Genomic DNA, 19,499 nt, shown 5'->3' on the forward strand with positions numbered 1-19,499 from the left:
GATATCTCAAAAAGAAAAAAAGAGAGAGAAAGAAAAGAAAGAAAGAAGAAAAGAAACAGAGTGAGAGGTGAGTCAACAGAATTGTTTTGACAATATACTATGGTCAAAGCTAAGAGCAGAGTCTTTGTCTTTCTGAAGGACTGAAAACAAACAGGAGTATTCCCAGGCCCCTCCTGAAGGGAGTCACTGTGTCAACACAAAACTGCACCGCTTAGCGGGTGCCAAAGTGGCCATCCACGCTGAAGATCAATTTCACCAAAAACTGTTTCCATCAAAGAAGGCGGAGGCTTAGCTATATAGAGACACTTCTCGTAGTCTGAATATGTTCTCCTATGTTTTCAAGCTGGGGAGGTTAAATTTGTCTCTGTTTACAGCCACCCGGACCAGCTCAGCGGGGCAAGTATACTGGCCAACAACACACCAAAATAGCTCTGAATTTTTCTCATCTTGACAGGATTTTCAAAAATAACTTGCAGGTAAATTATCAAATTTTGTCAGTCAGCAGAATAAATTTCGACAGTATCTCCTGAGGTTGTCCTAAAGAGCATAAGTTTATATTTTTTTAACTTAAGAAAAATAATAATGTTCAGTCTTGAAAGAATTTTGTCAATAGATTTCCAGAGCACAAATTCTATTGACAAACATAACTTCCTTCAAACTCCATTTGAGGGACTACTTTTTATAAAAGCTATTTTATAGCATATCCCCAAATGTGTAATAGCTGTAGCAAACCAAGCCCCCCCTCGCCCCCCCCCCCCCCAGTGCACACATGGTGCTGACGGGCAGGCACCAGTGCCTGGTCCTGGTCTGGGGAAATTCCGCCCTGCCTTCCGGTTCACAGGCTGATAACTCCGCTCTTTCAACCAAGCGCAGGGGCACCTGGAACACATTTGCATTAAGTGCAATCTGCAGGGCTGGTCTGGCCAGGAAATGTGCTAAAAGCCCATTTGGGCTTCAGAGTTCAAATATTTGGGATGTAAGGAGGGAAAAACCCTTGTGGGGTAATATAAATCCTATTAGGGACTGGAAGGCTCCCAGGACTGACAGCCAGGTAGTTCCGAGGACTGTCAGGGACATTTCAAAAGAGTGCTTCAAGGCGACCAGCAGACCTTACAGGGAGGGTAAGCCCCATAAAGCTTTCTGCACTCCCAGGGGTGCTAATCAGCCTGGGAGCTGAAACTGTCTCCAATTTTCTTACAGGTTTAATCAGCTCAGACTTTTCTCTTCCTTCTTATCTATTATTTACTGAGGCCATTTTATCCTAAAAATCACCAAATGTATTGTTAGGCACCTAACAACTGCCAGAGGACAGAAACACAGCCCTCTTCTATTTGGAAGAAGTGCTTAGCTATTGTGTGGCTTTCAGACAAATCTATCATAAATCATGTCCCAAGACGTGGCTCTGCTGCTGAGCCCCAACTCCGGGACACACAGACTGGAAGGAACATGCTGACACCCACAAGTCCTCTAACCTCCACAAATGCTCCACATACAGACAAATATATAAGCTGTAGTGGAGGGAAAACTTGCTTCCAGCATATGACTAAAGCAGACATCCAGCCTGGCCGCCAGCACATCTCAATCTGCATTCTAGAAAGCTGAGCCACAGAGAAGGCACTGACTGTACGACATGGGGCTAAATCTCTGACATGAATAAATTAAGACAGGGAAATTTTTTGATTGAAACATAATTCCTCATTTTTGTCTAAAGTTTTTTTTTTTAAGCCTACAGCACCCGGTATTCCCAGGCGGTCTCTCATCCAAGTACTAACCGGGCCCAACCCTGCTTAGCTTCCGAGATCAGACGAGATCGGGCGCATTCAGGGTGGTATAGCCGTAGACTTGTTTTAAAGTTTTGATGGCATCACAGATGTAATTTTTCGGATGTATAGGTTTATTTATTTAATGTATGCATTCATGCATGTGCCCTGCATGTGTTCCTCTGTGCGTGTGCATGTAGGTCAGAGGACAATTTGTGGGAGCCAGTTCTCTTCCCATCACTGGCAGCAAGTGCCTTTAGCTTTAGAGACATCTCGCTGGCTCTGTGCTCTCATATTTTAAGGAAGAGGGACAAATAGTGGCTAAGTGTGTTCACACCCACATTAGCCCAAGGTTGTCCACTAGGGAGACTCTCTAACATAGCATCTTTGGGGATATCCAGTTTAACAGAAAATACATTTTAAGATTCAGCCCTAGGCTGGGCGGTGGTGCCATACACCTTCAGTCTCAGTGCTTGGGAAGCAGAGGCAGGTGGATCTCTGCAAGTTTAAGGCTAGCCTGGTCTACAAATCAAGTTCCAGGACAGTCAGAGCTGTTACACAGAGAAGTTCTGTTTGGCAGGGGCCAGGGAAAGGGGGCAGGTATTCAGTCCTATTGTGTGCCCACAAATATAACCAATTAAACTGTGTCTATATAAATATACAGCTAGCTGTAGGTCTGCGTATACAGCACGTAGATAACCAGTTATAATACAATCTTTGCCTAATGTTCCTCCTCTTCAGAATCTCAAGTCAATAAGAGGCCATTTAAAACTTCAAGTTTTGGGGTTTCTCTGCTGTTTTTGAGATGGGGTCTTGCTATGTGACTCACCTGGCCCTGTAACTCCCAGTGTAGACCATGCTGACTCAGAACTTGTAGAGAAACACTTACTTCTGCCAAGTGCTGGGATTAGAGGCATACACCACCATGCCAGGCAAGATTTTATTTATTTTTATGTGTGTTTTGCCTGCATGTATGTTTGTGCATGACGTGAGTGCCTGGTGCCAACAGACATCAGGAGAAGGTGGCATACCTCTGGAAACTAGAACTACAGATGGTTATGAGCTACCACGTGGGTGCTGGGCACCAAACCCAGGTCCTCTACCCAAGAGGCAATTTTATGGCTCCTCCCTTGTGCCAAAGCTACAAAACCAAGAACCTCGCTGGAGCTGATGCCTATGTAGCCCTGATTACTTATTCCAAACCTCTTTTTCCTCACACGGTGTTCCTTAACTGCTCCGCATCTGTGTAGCGTCTAGTGTTGGTGCCCCCACTAAAGCCTGCCCCTCCCCCCTCCTGCTGCCTCTCCAACTTGATCCGTCCACTTCCTGTGTGTCAGCTCTCCTGTGACAGGCACCTTCAGTTGTCCAGAGCACAGTCCTGTTTGTCCCTGGACCTCTATCCCCCTTCCACACCTTTGTCCAACAAATACGGATGTTTGAGCTAAGGCCAAACCCAGAAAAACAGCCTGACAGCTCAGGAATCAGGGCTCACCACAGGGCACAGGTGGTGGGGAGGGAGAGCTCCAGCTAGCAGGAGAACCCATGTCCTGATTAGGGGACAACTTCACCAGATCGGTGTCCCAAAGACAGATGCCTCACCACCTGGACTTTCTCCTTTCCTGCTCTTGAGTAAGCCTTGGCCGAGAGAATGACAGCATGGCCCCTGGAGGACAGGGACCTCCTCTGTGCCTGCCTCAGTTCCTAGCGCATATGCTCTGCCCACTGTTTGTCTGGTTTGGGGGTTTGTTTTGCTTTTGAGTAAAGTCCAGGCTGGCCTTCAACTCGAAACTCTCCTGCCTCAGCTTCCTGTACTGGGATTCTAAGAGTGTCCACCACACCTGGAACTCGCTGCACATTCTCAGTAATTAATGGGCTAGTTCCCTTTATTAAAGGACAACGTGAAACTGCCCTTTGAAAGCTGTAGGAGAGAGTGCTGCTTTAGGAAAGCTTGGACTAGAGATCAGGGTTAGATGACTTAGCTGGGCTGTCACAGCCATCTAGTGGCAGAACAGTGACATCACTAGTTTAGTACATGGCTGAACTGTTAAAATTGTGGTTGTGGTCTGTTTGCTTTGCTTCCTTTAAATAAGCTATAAAACTATTTTGTTTTTCAGTACTGAGGATTGAATTTAAGAGCCCCGTTCCAAACTAGGTAAGACTAAGTTTAAGAAGAGATAGCCAGTGGGGGGAAGGAGGGGAGGGGAGGAGAGGGGGTAAGGAGGCAGAAGCTGGTGGGTTTCTGATTTTGTAGCCAGCCTAGTCTACATAGTGAGTTCCAGGACAGCCAGGAGTACACAAAGAAACCCTAGCTCAGGGGGAAAAGAAGAAGAGGAGGAAGAGGAGGCGATGGTGGGATAGAAGGAAGAAGAGGTAGTGACAGCTGCTGAGGATGGTGGAGCCCAACTGTAATCCCAGCACCATATTGAGACCAAAGGGTCACTAGTTCAAAGCCAGCCTGAACTACATGGTGAAAACCAGCCTCAATTACAGCCGGAAAGACAGGGATGGGAGAGGGGGCCCAAGAGGGGAGTTAAGGTCGTGGGAGAGTGAGAGGGGACTGGCAGCAAGAATGGGAAGGGGCTAGGGTGGGTCCTGTACTTGTCAAAGTTGACGTCCAGCATGCCCGCTTTCTCCTGACTAATCCGTAGCAGCGACACATCCAGTCGCCGAATGCAGTCCTTGTCCAGCGTCGCTGTCCACTCTTGGAAGGTTTTTCGAACCAGTTCATCAATGGCTTGAACCATCTGCTGGTAGGTGTGGACGCTCTCCTCTCCAGTTCCAATATGGGGCAGGAAGTGGGCTCCGGAAAGGCACTGGGTAGAGGTGGGGACACAGATGGGAAGCCCATTTATACAGACCTGCTACATCTGCACCCTCACAGGTACCTGCTCACCCCTCAGCCCCTGGAAGGAGGCTGAGGCTGATGAAGTAGAAAGGAGATAGAGCTTCCCAAGTGCTAGGATGACAAGCATCCTCCACCATCCCTAGCACAAAAATTGTTTGTTTTTTTAAAATCCCTCCCCCACCACACCAGGTGGTGGTGGCAGTGGCAGCACACACCTTTATCCCAGCACTGGGGTGGCAGAGGTAGGTAGTTCTTTATGAGTTCAAGGCCAGCCTGATCTACAAATCAAGTTCCAGGAAACCCTGTCTCAAAACAAGCAACAAGAAAAAAGTCCTCCTCTCCCCCATCCTTGTTCCTTTCTTCCTGTCCTTCCAGAGAGAGCAGGGGTTTGCTGGCCTGGGTCTCTAGGATCACCAGGTTAGACCCCTGTTCTCTTACTCTAACTTCCTTATGTCTCCTCCCTACCTTCATACAAAATGTTAAAATCACCTTTGCACCACCCGCCACTCCTGCCAACTCTGCAAACCAAATTATGCCTTGCCTAAGGACACTGGACTCACCCCTACCCCTCCCAGGCTGTACACAGCAGGCACACTTTGTGTTCACCAAAGACGGTTCAGAGGACACTTACGTTCATGACTCTGTCGATTCGTCGCCGAAGGATCCGCATCCAGTGAGCCTGTCCGGAATACTGAGCCATGTATGGCTCCAGGTACGGCCATTTCTTGTTCAGCTCCCGGTTCACCAGGGCTAATTCACTATTGAACAGCATGTAGAGGTCGACGGCCTTCTTCTCATAGGTCCGCATGATGGCCTAAGGAACAGAGAGGGCATGCTCCTTAGAGGCGGGCTTCCTTGGTCTCTCACCCCAGAAGGATGTTTCTCCAGCACCCACACACAGAGGCAGGCAGTCTTCAGAGACACGGAAGCCAGGGAAGCAGAAAGAGGGAACAAAAGAAAAGTCGGCGGCTGAATGAGGTGGGACGGACACACGGGCAGGCAGGCCCTGGAGGGGAGGGTGTCGCACCTCCCGAGTAGCCAGCCTGTGGAAAGTATCCAAGAGCAGCACCCCATGCTCTACATCCCGGACTAACTCAAAGGCTGAGGTGATCAGATTCTGGGTCATCACCTCCAGGTCCTTGATACCAGTACGGAATCTGCAAGGTCAGAGAGGCATGGGAAGGTGTCAGTGCCCCAGCCTGCCTTCCAACCGCACCCCAATTCCCTGAGCATCAGCTTCTAACAGCAGGCACACGACTGTGGAGGCTTTCCATCCTGGAGCCATGACACTCTAGACAGTGCTAAAAGACGGAGCCCTTAGACTCTGGAACCTGGAACCCAAGCAGCCACCTCCCTCCCTGTCGCTCTCTCTGCCCTTCCCACCCTTAAGCTGTCTCCATGGTCTTCAACTTGCAATCTTCCTGCCTCTGCCGCCCCAAATCCTGGCATTTCCGTGGTCTCCTGAGCACCGACCCTCCTCCCCTCCCCCCCCCCCCATCGCAGCCCAGGAGTCCCTCACTTATTGTAATCTTCATGCCAAGAGGTGTTTTTAACATCTAGGATGCCTCCACGCACAGCTCGCAGCGTCTGCAGATTTTTATGAAAGATGTCCTCGATTTCTAGCAAGTTTCGAGTGATGTGTGGCCCCTGGGCACCGAAGAAGCATGGGAGAGGACCCTGCTTGCCGTCCTCCCAACGGGCAAAGTGGTACTGACATTCGCATACCTAAAAAGAGGTCAGGGTGAAGGCTCCGGCTCTCGGCTCTGAACCCAGGCACCCTGAGTTCTCTCAGCCACCTTCAAATGCCTATGAAAACTAGAAAGGCCATCTGGATGGATGGGGGAGAACACTGGGGTGAAGTTGGGCTGCAGAAGGAAATGTGAGACACCTTGACAAAGGCCAAGAAAAAAGAGGCAGTGGGTGGAGGGCCCATAATTATTCAGGGAAAGCCAATACACCAACTTCCAGGTTTAGACTTTTAAGTGGAGCTTCAGCCCCATGTGCTTGGCTCCTCACCGAGGGCTGGAAGCTCTGGTACTGGATTTGATGTTCCCACCCTGGCAGTCCTTCCTACCTCAATGAGGTCTTTGCAGCGCTGCACAAAGGCATCTACCTGAGCGAATATGCTCGTCTGGTCTAGAACCCAGCCTCGGTTGGAGAACCTGTGTGAGGGAGAAGATGGGCTGAGTTGAAAGCCCAGACACTGAAGACCAGCCTGCCCTCGCTCTCGCCGCCTCAGGGTGCGAGCCTGGGTTTAGAAAGGAGACCCTGAGGGGTAGTTTCCTTGAACCCTGAGAGGGGAGACCCGAGGGGAGCAGAACATCAGAGGACACAGTCCCAACTTCTAGATCGTGAGAGGAGGAAAGGGCCACTTGAGGTTCCTGGAAGAGGCTAGGAGGAGACCTCAGGGCTCGGATCCAGAACATCTGCATTCAAACAGATCCTTAGCTGGGGGGTAGAGACTCCCAGGTCTAGAAAATATATAGTCCACAAATGGGGAAGGCATGCAAAGGGTCAGAGTCTCTCCCGTGCAGGAATGTCAAGGGTGTTACGGACATTAGTGTTAGGCACCCGCCCTACTGGGTATGCATCTGTACGGCGCGGAGGTAGTGCTCTTTCCAAGAGTGACAACAGGAAATGCAGCCTTGCAGGTCTTCCTTGCTGGAAGAGACATAGCCCTCAAAGATTCGGTCCAAAGAGATGGAGTGACAACATAAACGGATGATCTCGTTGCTCATCTGCAGGGGGCGCGACAGACTCCATTCAGCCTTCTCCCTACCACTCCATTTTCTGACCCTCCAGGCACACTCCTTGGGATGCTCCTTGTCATCTTTTCTCTGTCTTCAGACCAGCTCTGTTGTTACACTGCTCTGACCATCTGGCTTCAGCAACCCTCCTACCGGCCCCTTGTCTCCCTGTACAAACTCTGTCCTGATCATTCTTGATGACAGGAACCGAATTCCTTCCTGAATCAACCTTTCCATACCCCACTGCAAACTCCATCTTGGAAAAGGAGAAGTGGGCTCCCCTCTGAAGTCTATCCTTGCCACCCTTCCTGGGCTCGCTGCCACTTTCTCTCAGAGACCGGCATCCTGCTTCAGTGAAAACAGAAGGCAGGCCAGTACGGGTGCCTCTCCACCACACATCTGCCAGAGAATCTGAGCCCAACCAGCATGGTGACCTCGCCCCTCAGCCCTGAGCTCTGCATCCACACACCTTCCGGAACAGGGAAGTCAGCCTTTCCCGGGTGTTGTAGTGGGGGGAGTTGACCCAGATGATTCGGATGAGACTGATCAGCTTAGGGAGCTTGTCAGAGATGTCCTTGGGTTTCATGAAGGCCAACTCCTGGTAGGGATCCCTCAGGATTGACAAGAAAGTCAGGTTAGACTGAGCTTGTCGAGAGCCATCCTAGCCGTAAAGAGAAACCAGGAGTACTGTTATCCACATGGGAGAAAGACAGATTTAGGGGTCTGGAGAGATGGCTCAGTTGATAAAGCGCTTGCTGTCGTGCAGACATGAGGACCTGAATTCAGATACCCAGGATCCATGTAAAAGCTGAGCACAGTGGCCTGTGTCCCTAATCCCAGCACTGGCTTGGTGGGAAAAGACAAGGCGGGTCCCTGGGGCTTTCTGACCAGTGTCACGAGCCAATAATAGGTCAGAGTCAGTGAGAGGCCCCGTCTCAAACATACTATGGAGCTGGAGAGACTGCTCAGTAGTTGGAAGCACTGGCTGCTCTTGCAGAGGACCTACAGGTTCTATTCCTGCACTCACAACTCCTCCAGTTCTGTGGGATCCGATGCCCTCTTCTGGCTTCCTTGGGTACTGCGTGCATGTGGTAGACAGACATCCAGGCACGACACCCATAAATATAAAATAAATATTCTTTTTTAAAAAATTAAGTTACCAGCATTGGGGAGCCAGAGGCAGGGGGAAGCTTTGAGTTTGAGGCCAACCTGGTCTATAGAGAGAGTTCTAGGACAGCCAGGGCTACACAGAGAAACCCTGTCTCTAAATTAAAAAAAAAAGAAACAAAAAATAAAACAGAGTGAAGAACGACTGAGGAGGATAGCCAGTGTTCTCAGGCCTACACGTGCACACATACACACCCACATGAACCTGTGTATAGACCACACACATGCAGACACACCCACATGAACCTGTGTATAGACCACACACATGTAGACACACCCACATGAACCTGTGTATAGACCACACACATGCAGACACACCCACATGAACCTGTGTATAGACCACACACATGTAGACACACCCACATGAACCTGTGTATAGACCACACACATGCAGACACACCCACATGAACCTGTGTATAGACCACACACATGTAGACACGCCCACATGAACCTGTGTATAGACCACACACATGCAGACACACCCACATGAACCTGTGTATAAACCACACACATGTAGACACGCACACAACTGAAAACAAACAAAAAACCCTGATTCAGCTTTCCACCCATCTTCGTCTCCCAGGCAACCGCACCCAGTAACTCCTCTTCATGAATTATCATTTCCTGACCAGGGTTTGCACATTCACTTGCTTTTTTAAAAATAGTCATCTTTATGTGTGTGTGGGTGTTTTTGCCCAAATGCCAGGCCTCAGGAGGCTAGAAGAGAGAGTTGATCTTCTGGAACTGGAGTTGTAGATCGTTCTGAGCTGCCATGTGGGTGCTGGGAACGGAGTTGGGTCCTGTGCAAGAGGATCTGATACTCCTGACCTCTGAGCCAACTCTCTAGCACTCAATGTGCTTTTTGTTTTGTTTTGTTTTGTTTTGTTTTTTTAAGACAGGGCCTCACATCTCTTAGGCTGACATCAAATTAACTATGTAGCCAAGAATGACCTTGAGTTTCTGAGCCTCCTGCCTCCTTTGAGTGCTGGGATTCCAGTTACAAGCCACGGTGCCCAGTTTATTCTGTGCCAGAAATTGACCCCAGGGTCTCTGGCATGCTAGGCAAGTGCTTTGCCATGTGAGCAATGTCCCCAGCCCTTCTGTGTTCCTTCCTATGAAGGCTTCAGGCTGGGAATTCCCTAAACCCAAGTCTGGTGCCTGTTCCAATTCAATGAAGAACTCTATACAGAGCTGACGGGTGCCCCCCACACACACCCACTAAGGTCCCTCAGTCTCCCTATACTGCCTCAATGAGGATTTTAACCTTCTCCAGATTTACAGTGCAATTCCCTCAATGTCTGGTTGAAATCTCCACCCGGGAAGAGCTCACTCCCCTCCTGGGGGATCCAGCACCAACACAATCAGCTTGTCATAGGAAACGCAGTTTTTACTACACCATCTCCTCGCTGACTAATGGCATGTCTGCCCACCGATTGGGGACCTTTATACACTATTCACGCCAGCCTGTGCAGAGTGTGGTTGGTTGCCCCCACCCCAGCCACTGCCCGAGATTTGATAAGCTCCTGGCCTCAGGACCACTCAACCTGGATCTGCTGGGCCAGTTTCCGGAAGGGCACCAAGTAGGATGACTTGGCGAGGAGCAGGATCGACTCGATGTGTTTCACGCCCTGCTTCACCAGCTGCTTGCTGATGCCGGACAGGTCCATGCAGCGGTTGTGCCAGAACTCGATCTCTTCCAAAGGACCGAGGTTTTCTCCCGTCTCCACAGACTCCTGAGCACTCAACACTTCCTTGATCTGCCACGTCCAGTGGATCATGGAGGCTGTGGTGGAGAAGGGGGGGACCTCTTGTATTTCCTTTCCTGCTCCCCAGATGTGTCCCCTCCTCTAACAGCAGCTGGAGCTTGTCTTCCCCCAGACTTGGCAATGCCTGACACTCACTCTCCAGCCGCTGGACCAGCTCTTTGTCCTTCACCACCACTGTAGGGTCCATTTTCATGGCCTCTGCAGGAATGTACAGGACGGTGTGGCCCTCCAGTTTGTACCGAGTATCTAAGAAAGGAACAGGGAAATTCCAAGGGTGAGCTTCGATGCCCGTCTCAGTTGTGATTGGTCATCTATTGGGGGGGGGGAGGTGGAAGTTCAGCCACATCTATAGGCTTCCCTGCTTCACCTCCACAATTAAAAAGAACTCCTCTGTTTTCGTTGTTGTTGTTAGACAGGGTCTCGTGTATTCTAAGCACGTGGCAACGGTGTGGAAACTGGGCACCAGCCTGCAGGAAGGTGGTTCTCTCTCTCCCTCAGCTGTGGGTGTCTGAGGACAGACCTTGACTTGTCAGACTTACTAGCAAAAAAAAAAAAAAAAAAAAAAAAACCTTTCCACACCGAGTCATCTCACCTGACCCCCAGAATTCTTTGCAAATTATACCTGTACTGAGTGAGTCCTTTTGTCATTGTCCCCTAAACAATACAACACCTGACGACATTGTATTGAGTGCTACCGATAGGCTGTTGATGGAAGGACGTGGTGCGGGCATGTGTACACATGCAGTTGTGGCGCTGCCTTCTAAGGGGCTTGAACACCCACAGAACAGAGCGAGCGTCCTAAAGCCAACCCCCTACAGATACCAGAGACAGCCTATGCACTTTGGGAGCACACACAGGAGTGACTGTGACTCGGCTGTCTTTGGTGTGTACCGCAGAAATAACAGACGCCAAGGGGACAAGCTCCAGGAGTTCTGTTAAGAAATTACCATAAAATCATTTCACTGTCTGCACCATGTCCTCCAAAATATACACAAGTCCCCCACTGACCCCCCCCCATAGCCCATAAGTCCCCTCACGCTGCACATACACTTAGCAATCTCCAGCTCTGGGCTTGAGCAGGTCTGAGCAAGTTCTCTGTTAAAAAAGTGAATCTAAATTAAAAGGAAAATTTTTGCAAGGCTATATTTAGCATTGACCAAGGCTTTGTTTAGCTAGGCTGTGAATCAAACCTAAGACATCAGGCACGTTAAGCAAACTCTCTACCTCCAAGCCACTCCTTCAGCAACTAGTCATCTTTTTAATTAACCTTTATTTTATGTGCATTGGTATTTTGCCTACATGTATATCTATGTGAGAGTGTCAGTCGGATCTTGGAGTTACAGACAGTTGTGAGCTGCTATGTGGGTGCTGGGATTTGAACCAGGGTCTTCTGGAACAGCAGTCAGTACCCTAACTGCTGAGCCATCTCTCCAGCCCCTAGTGACCCGTCTTTATTATTCAACGATATTTAAAATGTTCTTTTTTGTGTTGTTGTTTTGGTTTTGTTGTTATGTTTTGTTTGAGCCTAGCCTGAAATTCACACAGAGAGAATCCTAAATGCCTCTGGCCTCCAGAGGGCTGGAATTAAAGCAAGCATCATTACACCAGGCCCTCTGAGTAGGTTTTATTATTAGAAAATGCTTTGTATTATGACACATTTGTATGAAGAGGAATCTGAGACCGTGTTTTATATGATAGCCCAAATAAAAGAACAAATACCGGATTAAAGTAGCTTGTTTTGTTAATAATATTTTGGACTTATTTAATGTGTATGAATGTTTTGCTTACATGTTTGTTCCTGGTACCCATGGATACAGGAAGGGAGCATCAGATCCCTGGAACAGGAGCTACAAACACTTAGGAACGCCCTGTGGGGACTGAACCCCTCTGCAACGTCAACAAGTTTTTTTTTTTTTTTTTAAGATGTAATTATTTTCTGTGTAAATGTATGAGTACACTGTCGCTGTCTACAGATACACCAGAAGAGGGCATCAGATCCCATTACAGATGGTTGTGAGCCACCATGTGGTTGCTGGGAGTTGAACTCAGGACCTCTGGAAGAGCAGTCAGTGCTCTTAACCGCTGAGCCGTCTCTCTAGCCTCCTCCCACCCTAGGTTTGTTTTTTAAGACAGGATCTACGTAGTCCATACTGGTCTTAAACCCAAAAGCCTCCTGCCTCAGTTTCCCTTGTATGCCAATGAACCTTTAGTCTTTAAGTCAGATTGGCTTTTGTTTTGAGAAAGGGTCTCATGTAGTCCAAGATCACCTTGAATGTCTGATCCTTCTACAGCTGCTTCCTGAGAGCCAGAATCTCAGATGTGGACTACCACGTCCTCCTCCACTCGGATTTGTTGCTGTTCTCAGGGTCTCGTGTACCTTAAGCTAGTCTCAAATTCACTCAGTAGCTAAGAATAACTTTAAATTCCTGATCCTCCTGCCTCTACCTCCTGAGTGCTGGCATTACAAATGTATTCACACACGGTCCCCCTGGTGACAGAATGTTGGGGGTTGAACCCAAGCTTTGTGCATGCCAGATGAGCACTCTAGTAGCTGAGCTGTAGTCCCAGCCCAAGCCAGGAAAAATGGCAGCAATACGCTTGTTTTTGTGTGTGCACATATTAAACACTACGGTACCACATACATATGGGTGGGCACACAAAGAGATTTCATTCCAAAGAGTCTTTTAAAGGCTGGGAATGGAACTTTACAGTGCAATAGCCACTCAGCATAGCCATGTCTGGTGGCACAGGCCTTTAATCCCAGCCCTAGGGAGGCAAAAGTAGGCAGTTCTATGAGTTCAAGACCAAGTTGGTCTACAAGGTGAGTTCCAGGACAGCCAGGGCTATGCAGAGAAACCCTTCTCAGAAAAACCAAACAAACAAAACAAACAAAACAAACAAAACAAAACAAGCAATCACTTAGCTAGTACACATGAAGTCCTGTGTTTGGTCTTCAGTGCTGAATAGAAATACTTTTGATATTTGAATTAAGAATAGAATTGGTGGGGTGGATCAGTGGTAGCGTGTGCACATATGAGGCCTTAGCGCCACCAGGAGGGGGAAAAAAAGTTAGTACTACTAATGAGAGGAATTGCCAGCTGCCTCATACCCCAACAAGGAGAAGCCGGCCACGCCCACTGCCTCATACCCCAACATGGAGAAGCCGGCCACGCCCACTGCCTCATACCCCAACATGGAGAAGCTGGACACGCCCACTGCCTCATACTCCCAGCATGGAGAAGCCCCGCCACACCAGCCTCTTGCTTACCTGTCAGAGAGGCCAAAAACCTATGCAGGTGTGAAACAAAATGATTTCGGATGCTCTCAGGCCAAGACTTATTCATAAAAATCTGAGGGACGTAGACACCGCTGAGCAGCCGAAGCAAAGCGGGGATGTAGGCGCCCCGCACTGTCCCGTACTGCAGGCTTTCCTCAAAGTTCTCCAGGGTGATGGGAACTGGTGCTTGTCGAATGAAGTACGCAATCTGATTCTGGGTCTGCAGGACAGAGATCACAGTTCAGTCTCCAGGATGCCCAAAGGTATCTGAGGCTCCCCTTGTGAGAGCCTCGTCTTTGTGATGTACCACCTGTGCTTCCATCGGGAGGGAACGGGTAAAACGTGCCTTGAGGCTACACACTCTATTTTGTTCAACTTGAACTAAGAGTCTAACACACTATGTCTAACACATAATAGATGATCAATAAATGTGTGTTGGCTGGGTGGGTAGATTGACAGGATAGAGCAGATGTTTTATTTCAGTCATGGTAAAAGCTGGGAGAAATAAAAGAGATTCAGGAGGAAGATTGCAAGTCAAAACCATCTAAGCCAGCGGTGGTGACATGTACCTTTGAAGCCAGCACTTGGGTGTCAGCCTGATCTACATAGTGAGTTCCAGGACAGTCAGGGCTACACAGAGAAATGCTGTCTCCAAAGACGAACAAACAAAAACAAAAAAGAAAGAAAGAAAGAAAGAAATTTTCTAGGATTTCTCGTTTCAGGTTTTTTTTTTCTTCAGGGTTTCAAATTGTCCTAGAACTTACTACATAGCTGAGGGCAAACTTGAGATCCACCTGCTTCCACCTCTGGGGAAAGGTTACAGGAATGTGCCTCATACCGGGCTTCAGTCTGCAAACCCTGTCCCCACTGTCATTCAGCATTCAGTTTCACCTGTGCCGAGCTGCTGCTTTGGCCCACATTCAGAAGTCTGTAGCTTTTCTTACTTATAAGACAAAACCAAAATGAGGTTTTGCTCCAGTATTTGTCACAGCGATGAAAATGTTTGAACAACACACACATAGATATAATGGAGAATCCCCTTTTTAAAGGATTTACATCTAATTTTGCTTGAATTTAATATAAGAAGAAGAAACTGAAGTTGATATAAGGATTGTTAAGCTTCAAATGAATGTCTCTCACCCAGAGATCCTTAGTTGTTGTGATTGTTGTGGTGGTGGTGGTGGAAGTGGTGGTGGGGGTTACTGTGGTGGTGGTTGTGATGGTGGTGGTGGGGGGGGTTACTGTGGTGGTGGTGGTTGTTGTGGTGGTGGTGGTTGTGATGGTGGTAGTTGTTGTGGTGGTGGTGGTGGCTGTTGTGGTGGTGGTGGTGGCTGTTGTGGTGGTGGTTGTTGTGGTGATGGTGGTTGTTGTGGTGGTGGTTGTTGTGGTGATGGTGGTTGTTGTGGTGGTGGTGGTTGTGGTGATGGTGGTTGTTGTGGTGGTTGTTGTGGTGATGGTGGTTGTTGTGGTGGTTGTTGTGGTGATGGTGGTTGTTGTGGTGGTTGTTGTGGTGATGGTGGTTGTTGTGGTGGTGGTGGTTGTGGTGATGGTGGTTGTTTTCTAGGAACTGATTCCTGAACCTCACATACGTAAGTATGCACTCTACTATTAAAGCACATTGCTACCCAATTTTCTCTATTTTATATCCTGATGACCATGGTGATGATGTGTGTGTGTTCAAGAGAGTGTGTGTGCATATGTGCATGAGAGAGAGAGAGGGAGAACATGCAATTGTATACATGTTTTGTCATGGCACACATCCGTGGAGGTGAAGGCATCTTTGGGGAGCCAATTCTCTCCTTCTACTGAGGATTTAGGGAACAGACACTGATCATTAGAAAATACCACAGTCTACTGAACCATGTTCCAGCCCTCAGTTGTGTGCATGTTCAATTCTTTTTTTTTTTTTTAAGACAAGGTCTCTGCTGTGAACCCACTATGTAGTTCACAATTTCAGAAATTCTGCCTCTGCTTTTCAGCGGTTACAACTGCCACCTGGCCACCAACCCCAGCTCTTTCAATTTTTATTTTCAAAAAACTCCAACTCAAAGAAAAATTTCAAGATAAAATAAAGTTAAGAAAATACCCTCGTCTCCTGGGTTCAATGTCACTTTGCCTGTCGGCTCCCTCTTCACACCTGAGCCTTCGTGAGCTGCAGGCATCCAGACACCACGCCCTTAATACTTGGCCTCTATCTTCTAAAAATGCCTAACACTGTAATTATGGTAATAGGAGAGTGTACCTAAGACAATATAATCACATCCATATTTAACTTCCTCCAGTAGTCCAAATGATGCCGTTTACAGCTGATCGATTCCTCCCCATCCATATCCAACCCAGGACCATCCGTGGTCACGTCTTATTTTGACATTGCTGGTATTTGCTTTTGTTTCTGTTCTGAAACAGGTCTCACTATGTAAGTCCTGCCTGGCCTAGAATACACTGCTACGTAGATCAGGATGGCCTTCAACTCACAGGATCCTCCTGCCTCTACCTCCTAAATGCTGAAACTAAAGGTATGTACTGCCATGTCTAACCTCACGTGTGTGTGTGTGTGTGTGTGTGTGTGTGTGTGTAGTGTATGTGGTGTCTGTGTGTGTATGTGGTGTATGTGTGTATGTATGGTGTGTGTGTATGGTGTGTGTGTGTGTGTGTGGTGTGGGGGGGTGTGTGATATATGTGTATATGTGTGGTATGTGTGTGTATGTTCGTGTGTTGGATGTGGGAGGTGAGTGTGAGTGTGTGTGTAATGTTTGTGTAGTGTATGTGTGTGTGTGTTTAGTATATGTGGGGGGTAGGGAGTGTGTGTGTGTGGTGTGTGTTTGTGTGTAGTGTATGTGGTGTCTGTGTGTGTATGTGGTGTCTGTATGTGTGTGGTGTATGTGTGTATGTATGGTGTGTGTGTGTGTATGGTGTGTGTGTGTGTGTGTGTGTGTGTGTGTGTGGTGTGGGTGTGTGTGGTATATGTGTATATGTGTGGTGTGTGTGGTATGTGTGTGTATGTTCGTGTGTTGGATGTGGGAGGTGTGAGTGTGTGTGTGTGTGTGTGTGTGTGTGTGAGTGTGTGTGTGTGTGTGTGTGAGTGTGTGTGTGTGTGTGTGTGTGTGTGTGTGTGTGCGCGCTGAGGCAGGCTCTCAGTCCTTCTGTCTTAGCCTCTAAAGTGACAGGATCACAAGCATGTAGCATTATGTCCAGCTTTTTCCTTATGTTGTGCGATCAATCACTCTAAGAATCAAGCCAGATGTTTTCAAATGTCCCTTAATGTGGATTTATCTGAATGCTCATTATTAGGTTGAAGCTAAATGTTCTTAGTAGAACACCATAATGTTCCCCAGAACCAGCATTCGTACATTCCGGTGCTGTAACTAAATGCACACTGACTTTAGCCGTGAGAAACCTTCAGTAAGCAGCAACAGCGCGTCCTCCTCACTCCCAGACGCCGTTCCTTTTGCATCTCAGGGAAGTTCTTTGTATGTTCTCTCTAAATGCACAGTGTCGGCTGTCTGCTCCTCCAGCTCGGCCGTGCCCATCCCTCGAGTCTATTCGTGTCTATCTAATTGCATTAATGTCTCCAGCCTTTTCTTTCACATGAACAGCGGCTGCCTCAGCCTTGTGCTCAGTTGGTGATGGGTTTTCAACCACAGCTATTCAGTTCCCCGCCATTTCTCACCCCCCCCCTTTCATCTCCTTCCACCTTTTATCATCTCCTCTGCTTTTTTAAGAGACTGAATTCGTGTTCGTATGGAGTTGCGCCGTCGCGCGGTTGTGAGGAGCCTCCTTCGTTCGGTTAGATCTCCCTCCTATACGTGCTTTGTTCTTTTCCCCCTTTGTCCCTGGTATAATATGCCCGCTGCTGCCATGCAATTTCGCCCAATTCTGCTCATGCCTGAGCGGCTCTGCCAATTCACTCCTTTGGCTCCGGCACACTGTGGGCGACTTCTTGATGTCCCACTGGGAGAGACCAGTTTATTTTGCCTCTCGAAGGTAAAGCAAAAGGCTTAGGTATTTTATGTTTTATTCACTGAAGCCTGAGAGACTTGGGGGCTGGGGAAAGGCAAGTGGTTAAGGCTAATTTAAGGCAATAGCAAATCTTTGTTAAGTCACAAAACCTCTTGGGAGACGTTCGGAGTGCTCCACAGTTCCCCCACCACCACCAAGTGCGGGCAGGAATGGACTTGGCACTTCAGTTCCCCCATCCCTCACTCGGTTAGTGTTCACACCTGTTTTTAAAATTCACTAGCTGCGATTTTCCCCTTTCCCCATGTTCTGTGGATCCTACGTGCTGCTGCCTTCACGTTTGCTGGTTTTACTCTTTGCCCTTTTTTCATCAGATACTGAGTCATGAACTTTCTCCCCCAGGTAAAAAACGGTTTTGTGGGGTTTTTTTTTTTTGTTTGTTTGTTTTTATTTTTTTGGCTAATAGAATCACAGGGTCCGGAGGATCACAGTGGGCATAGGTGTGGCAGGGGGGGACACTCCTTGGTGTTAAAATCAGGATGCAGAGAAACATGACTCTTTTTTTCCCTTTCTATGCAGGGCCTCATGAAGGTTCCACTAAGCTACTGTGGATAGTCATTTCTAAAGGAAGGTTAAACTAGGAAAATACGGTAAAATCTGTCATCTACTGTCGTAACTAAATGGATCTCTCTCTCTCTCTGTCTCTCTGTCTCTCTGTCTCTCTCTCTCGATTTTTTTTTTTTTAAATATGTGAGTACACTGTCGCTGTCTTCAGACACACCAGAAGAGGGCATCAGATCCCATTACAGATGGTTGTGAGCCACCATGTGGTTGCTGGGATTTGAACTCAGGACCTCTGCAAAAGCAGTCAGTGCTCTTAATTGCTGAGCCATCTCTCCAGCCCAATATATACTTCAAAAACAAAACAAAACAAAACAAACAAAAAACCCAGTGGTTTTTGAGACAGGGTCTCATCTGCCCAGACCAGCCTTGAACTTGCAGTAAAGCCAAGGAAATCTTTGAACTTCTGATCCTCCTGCCTCCAGCTCCCAAATACTTAGATTTATAGGCTTGAACCAACCAACTACAGGCTTTCCTTCATGCTAGATCGGTATCCTATCAAGAAACCAATACCACCAGCTGCATTCAAAGTTTTAATCATGGCTGGAGAGATGGCTCAGAGCTTCCAGAGGTCCTGAGTTCAATTCCCTGCAACTACATGGTGCCTCAAAACCATCTGTAATGAGATCTGATGCCCCCTTCTGGCCTGCAGGCATAGATGCAGGCAGAATGCTGTATAAATAAATAAATAAATTTTAAAGTTTTAATACAAGGAATCTAGCCAATCATGGTGGCAAACATTTGGAACCTTAGCAATTTTGAGGCTTAACCAAAAGGACTGAAAGTTCTGGGCAAGCCTGGGCTACATAATGAGCACTGATACATATGAGAGGCCAGCCTGGGCTACATAATGAGCACTGATACATATGAGAGGCCAGCCAAGTCAACAAAGCAAGACTCTGTCTCACAACAACAACAACAACAACACACACACACACACACAAAGTAATCTAGGAACTGTGGCATTTGGGCACTCTAAATTAAATTAAGTTAAAATGATTCAATGGAGACACACACCTATAGTCCCAGCCACTCAGGAAGCTCCAGTAGAAGGAGCCCTGGAGCCCTGAGTCCAAGAACAGCCTGACCAACATGGAAAATAAGATGAAACAGTACCTCTCTAGCATGAAATATCATTACACTATAAAACTGCACAGTGAAGCAGTTGTGGCGGCACTTTAATCCCAGAACTCCAGAGGCAGAGGCAGATGGATTTCTGAGTTTAAAGCCAGCCTGGTCTACGGAGAAAGTCCCAGGACAGCCAGAGCTCTGCTGCATAGGGAAACCTTGGTTTGAAAAACCAGAGTAATGGTGATAACAATAAAGACACACAGAAGGTTGAGCATCATCCTTCCACCT

At 47.8% G+C, this 19,499-nt stretch overlaps 1 protein-coding gene across 1 annotated transcript in view; it reads right to left on the reverse strand.

The window, feature by feature from the left end:
- DNAH2 (dynein axonemal heavy chain 2) overlaps positions 1-19,499 on the reverse strand; it is a gene marked incomplete at both ends in the record, with an annotated part of 113,807 nt that overhangs the window by 79,815 nt on the left and 14,493 nt on the right. Inside the window, 10 exons of the mRNA XM_080923998.1 lie at positions 4,359-4,573; positions 5,237-5,419; positions 5,633-5,762; positions 6,125-6,330; positions 6,680-6,767; positions 7,186-7,343; positions 7,822-8,013; positions 10,064-10,302; positions 10,421-10,531; positions 13,554-13,782. Of these exons, the coding sequence (XP_080780124.1) occupies positions 4,359-4,573; positions 5,237-5,419; positions 5,633-5,762; positions 6,125-6,330; positions 6,680-6,767; positions 7,186-7,343; positions 7,822-8,013; positions 10,064-10,302; positions 10,421-10,531; positions 13,554-13,782 (1,751 nt within the window). The remainder of the gene's footprint in view (positions 1-4,358; positions 4,574-5,236; positions 5,420-5,632; positions 5,763-6,124; positions 6,331-6,679; positions 6,768-7,185; positions 7,344-7,821; positions 8,014-10,063; positions 10,303-10,420; positions 10,532-13,553; positions 13,783-19,499) is intronic.

Source organism: Micromys minutus (genome assembly GCF_963924665.1).
Source record: "Micromys minutus genome assembly, chromosome: 10".
In the NCBI taxonomy this organism is placed as follows: domain Eukaryota; kingdom Metazoa; phylum Chordata; class Mammalia; order Rodentia; family Muridae; genus Micromys; species Micromys minutus.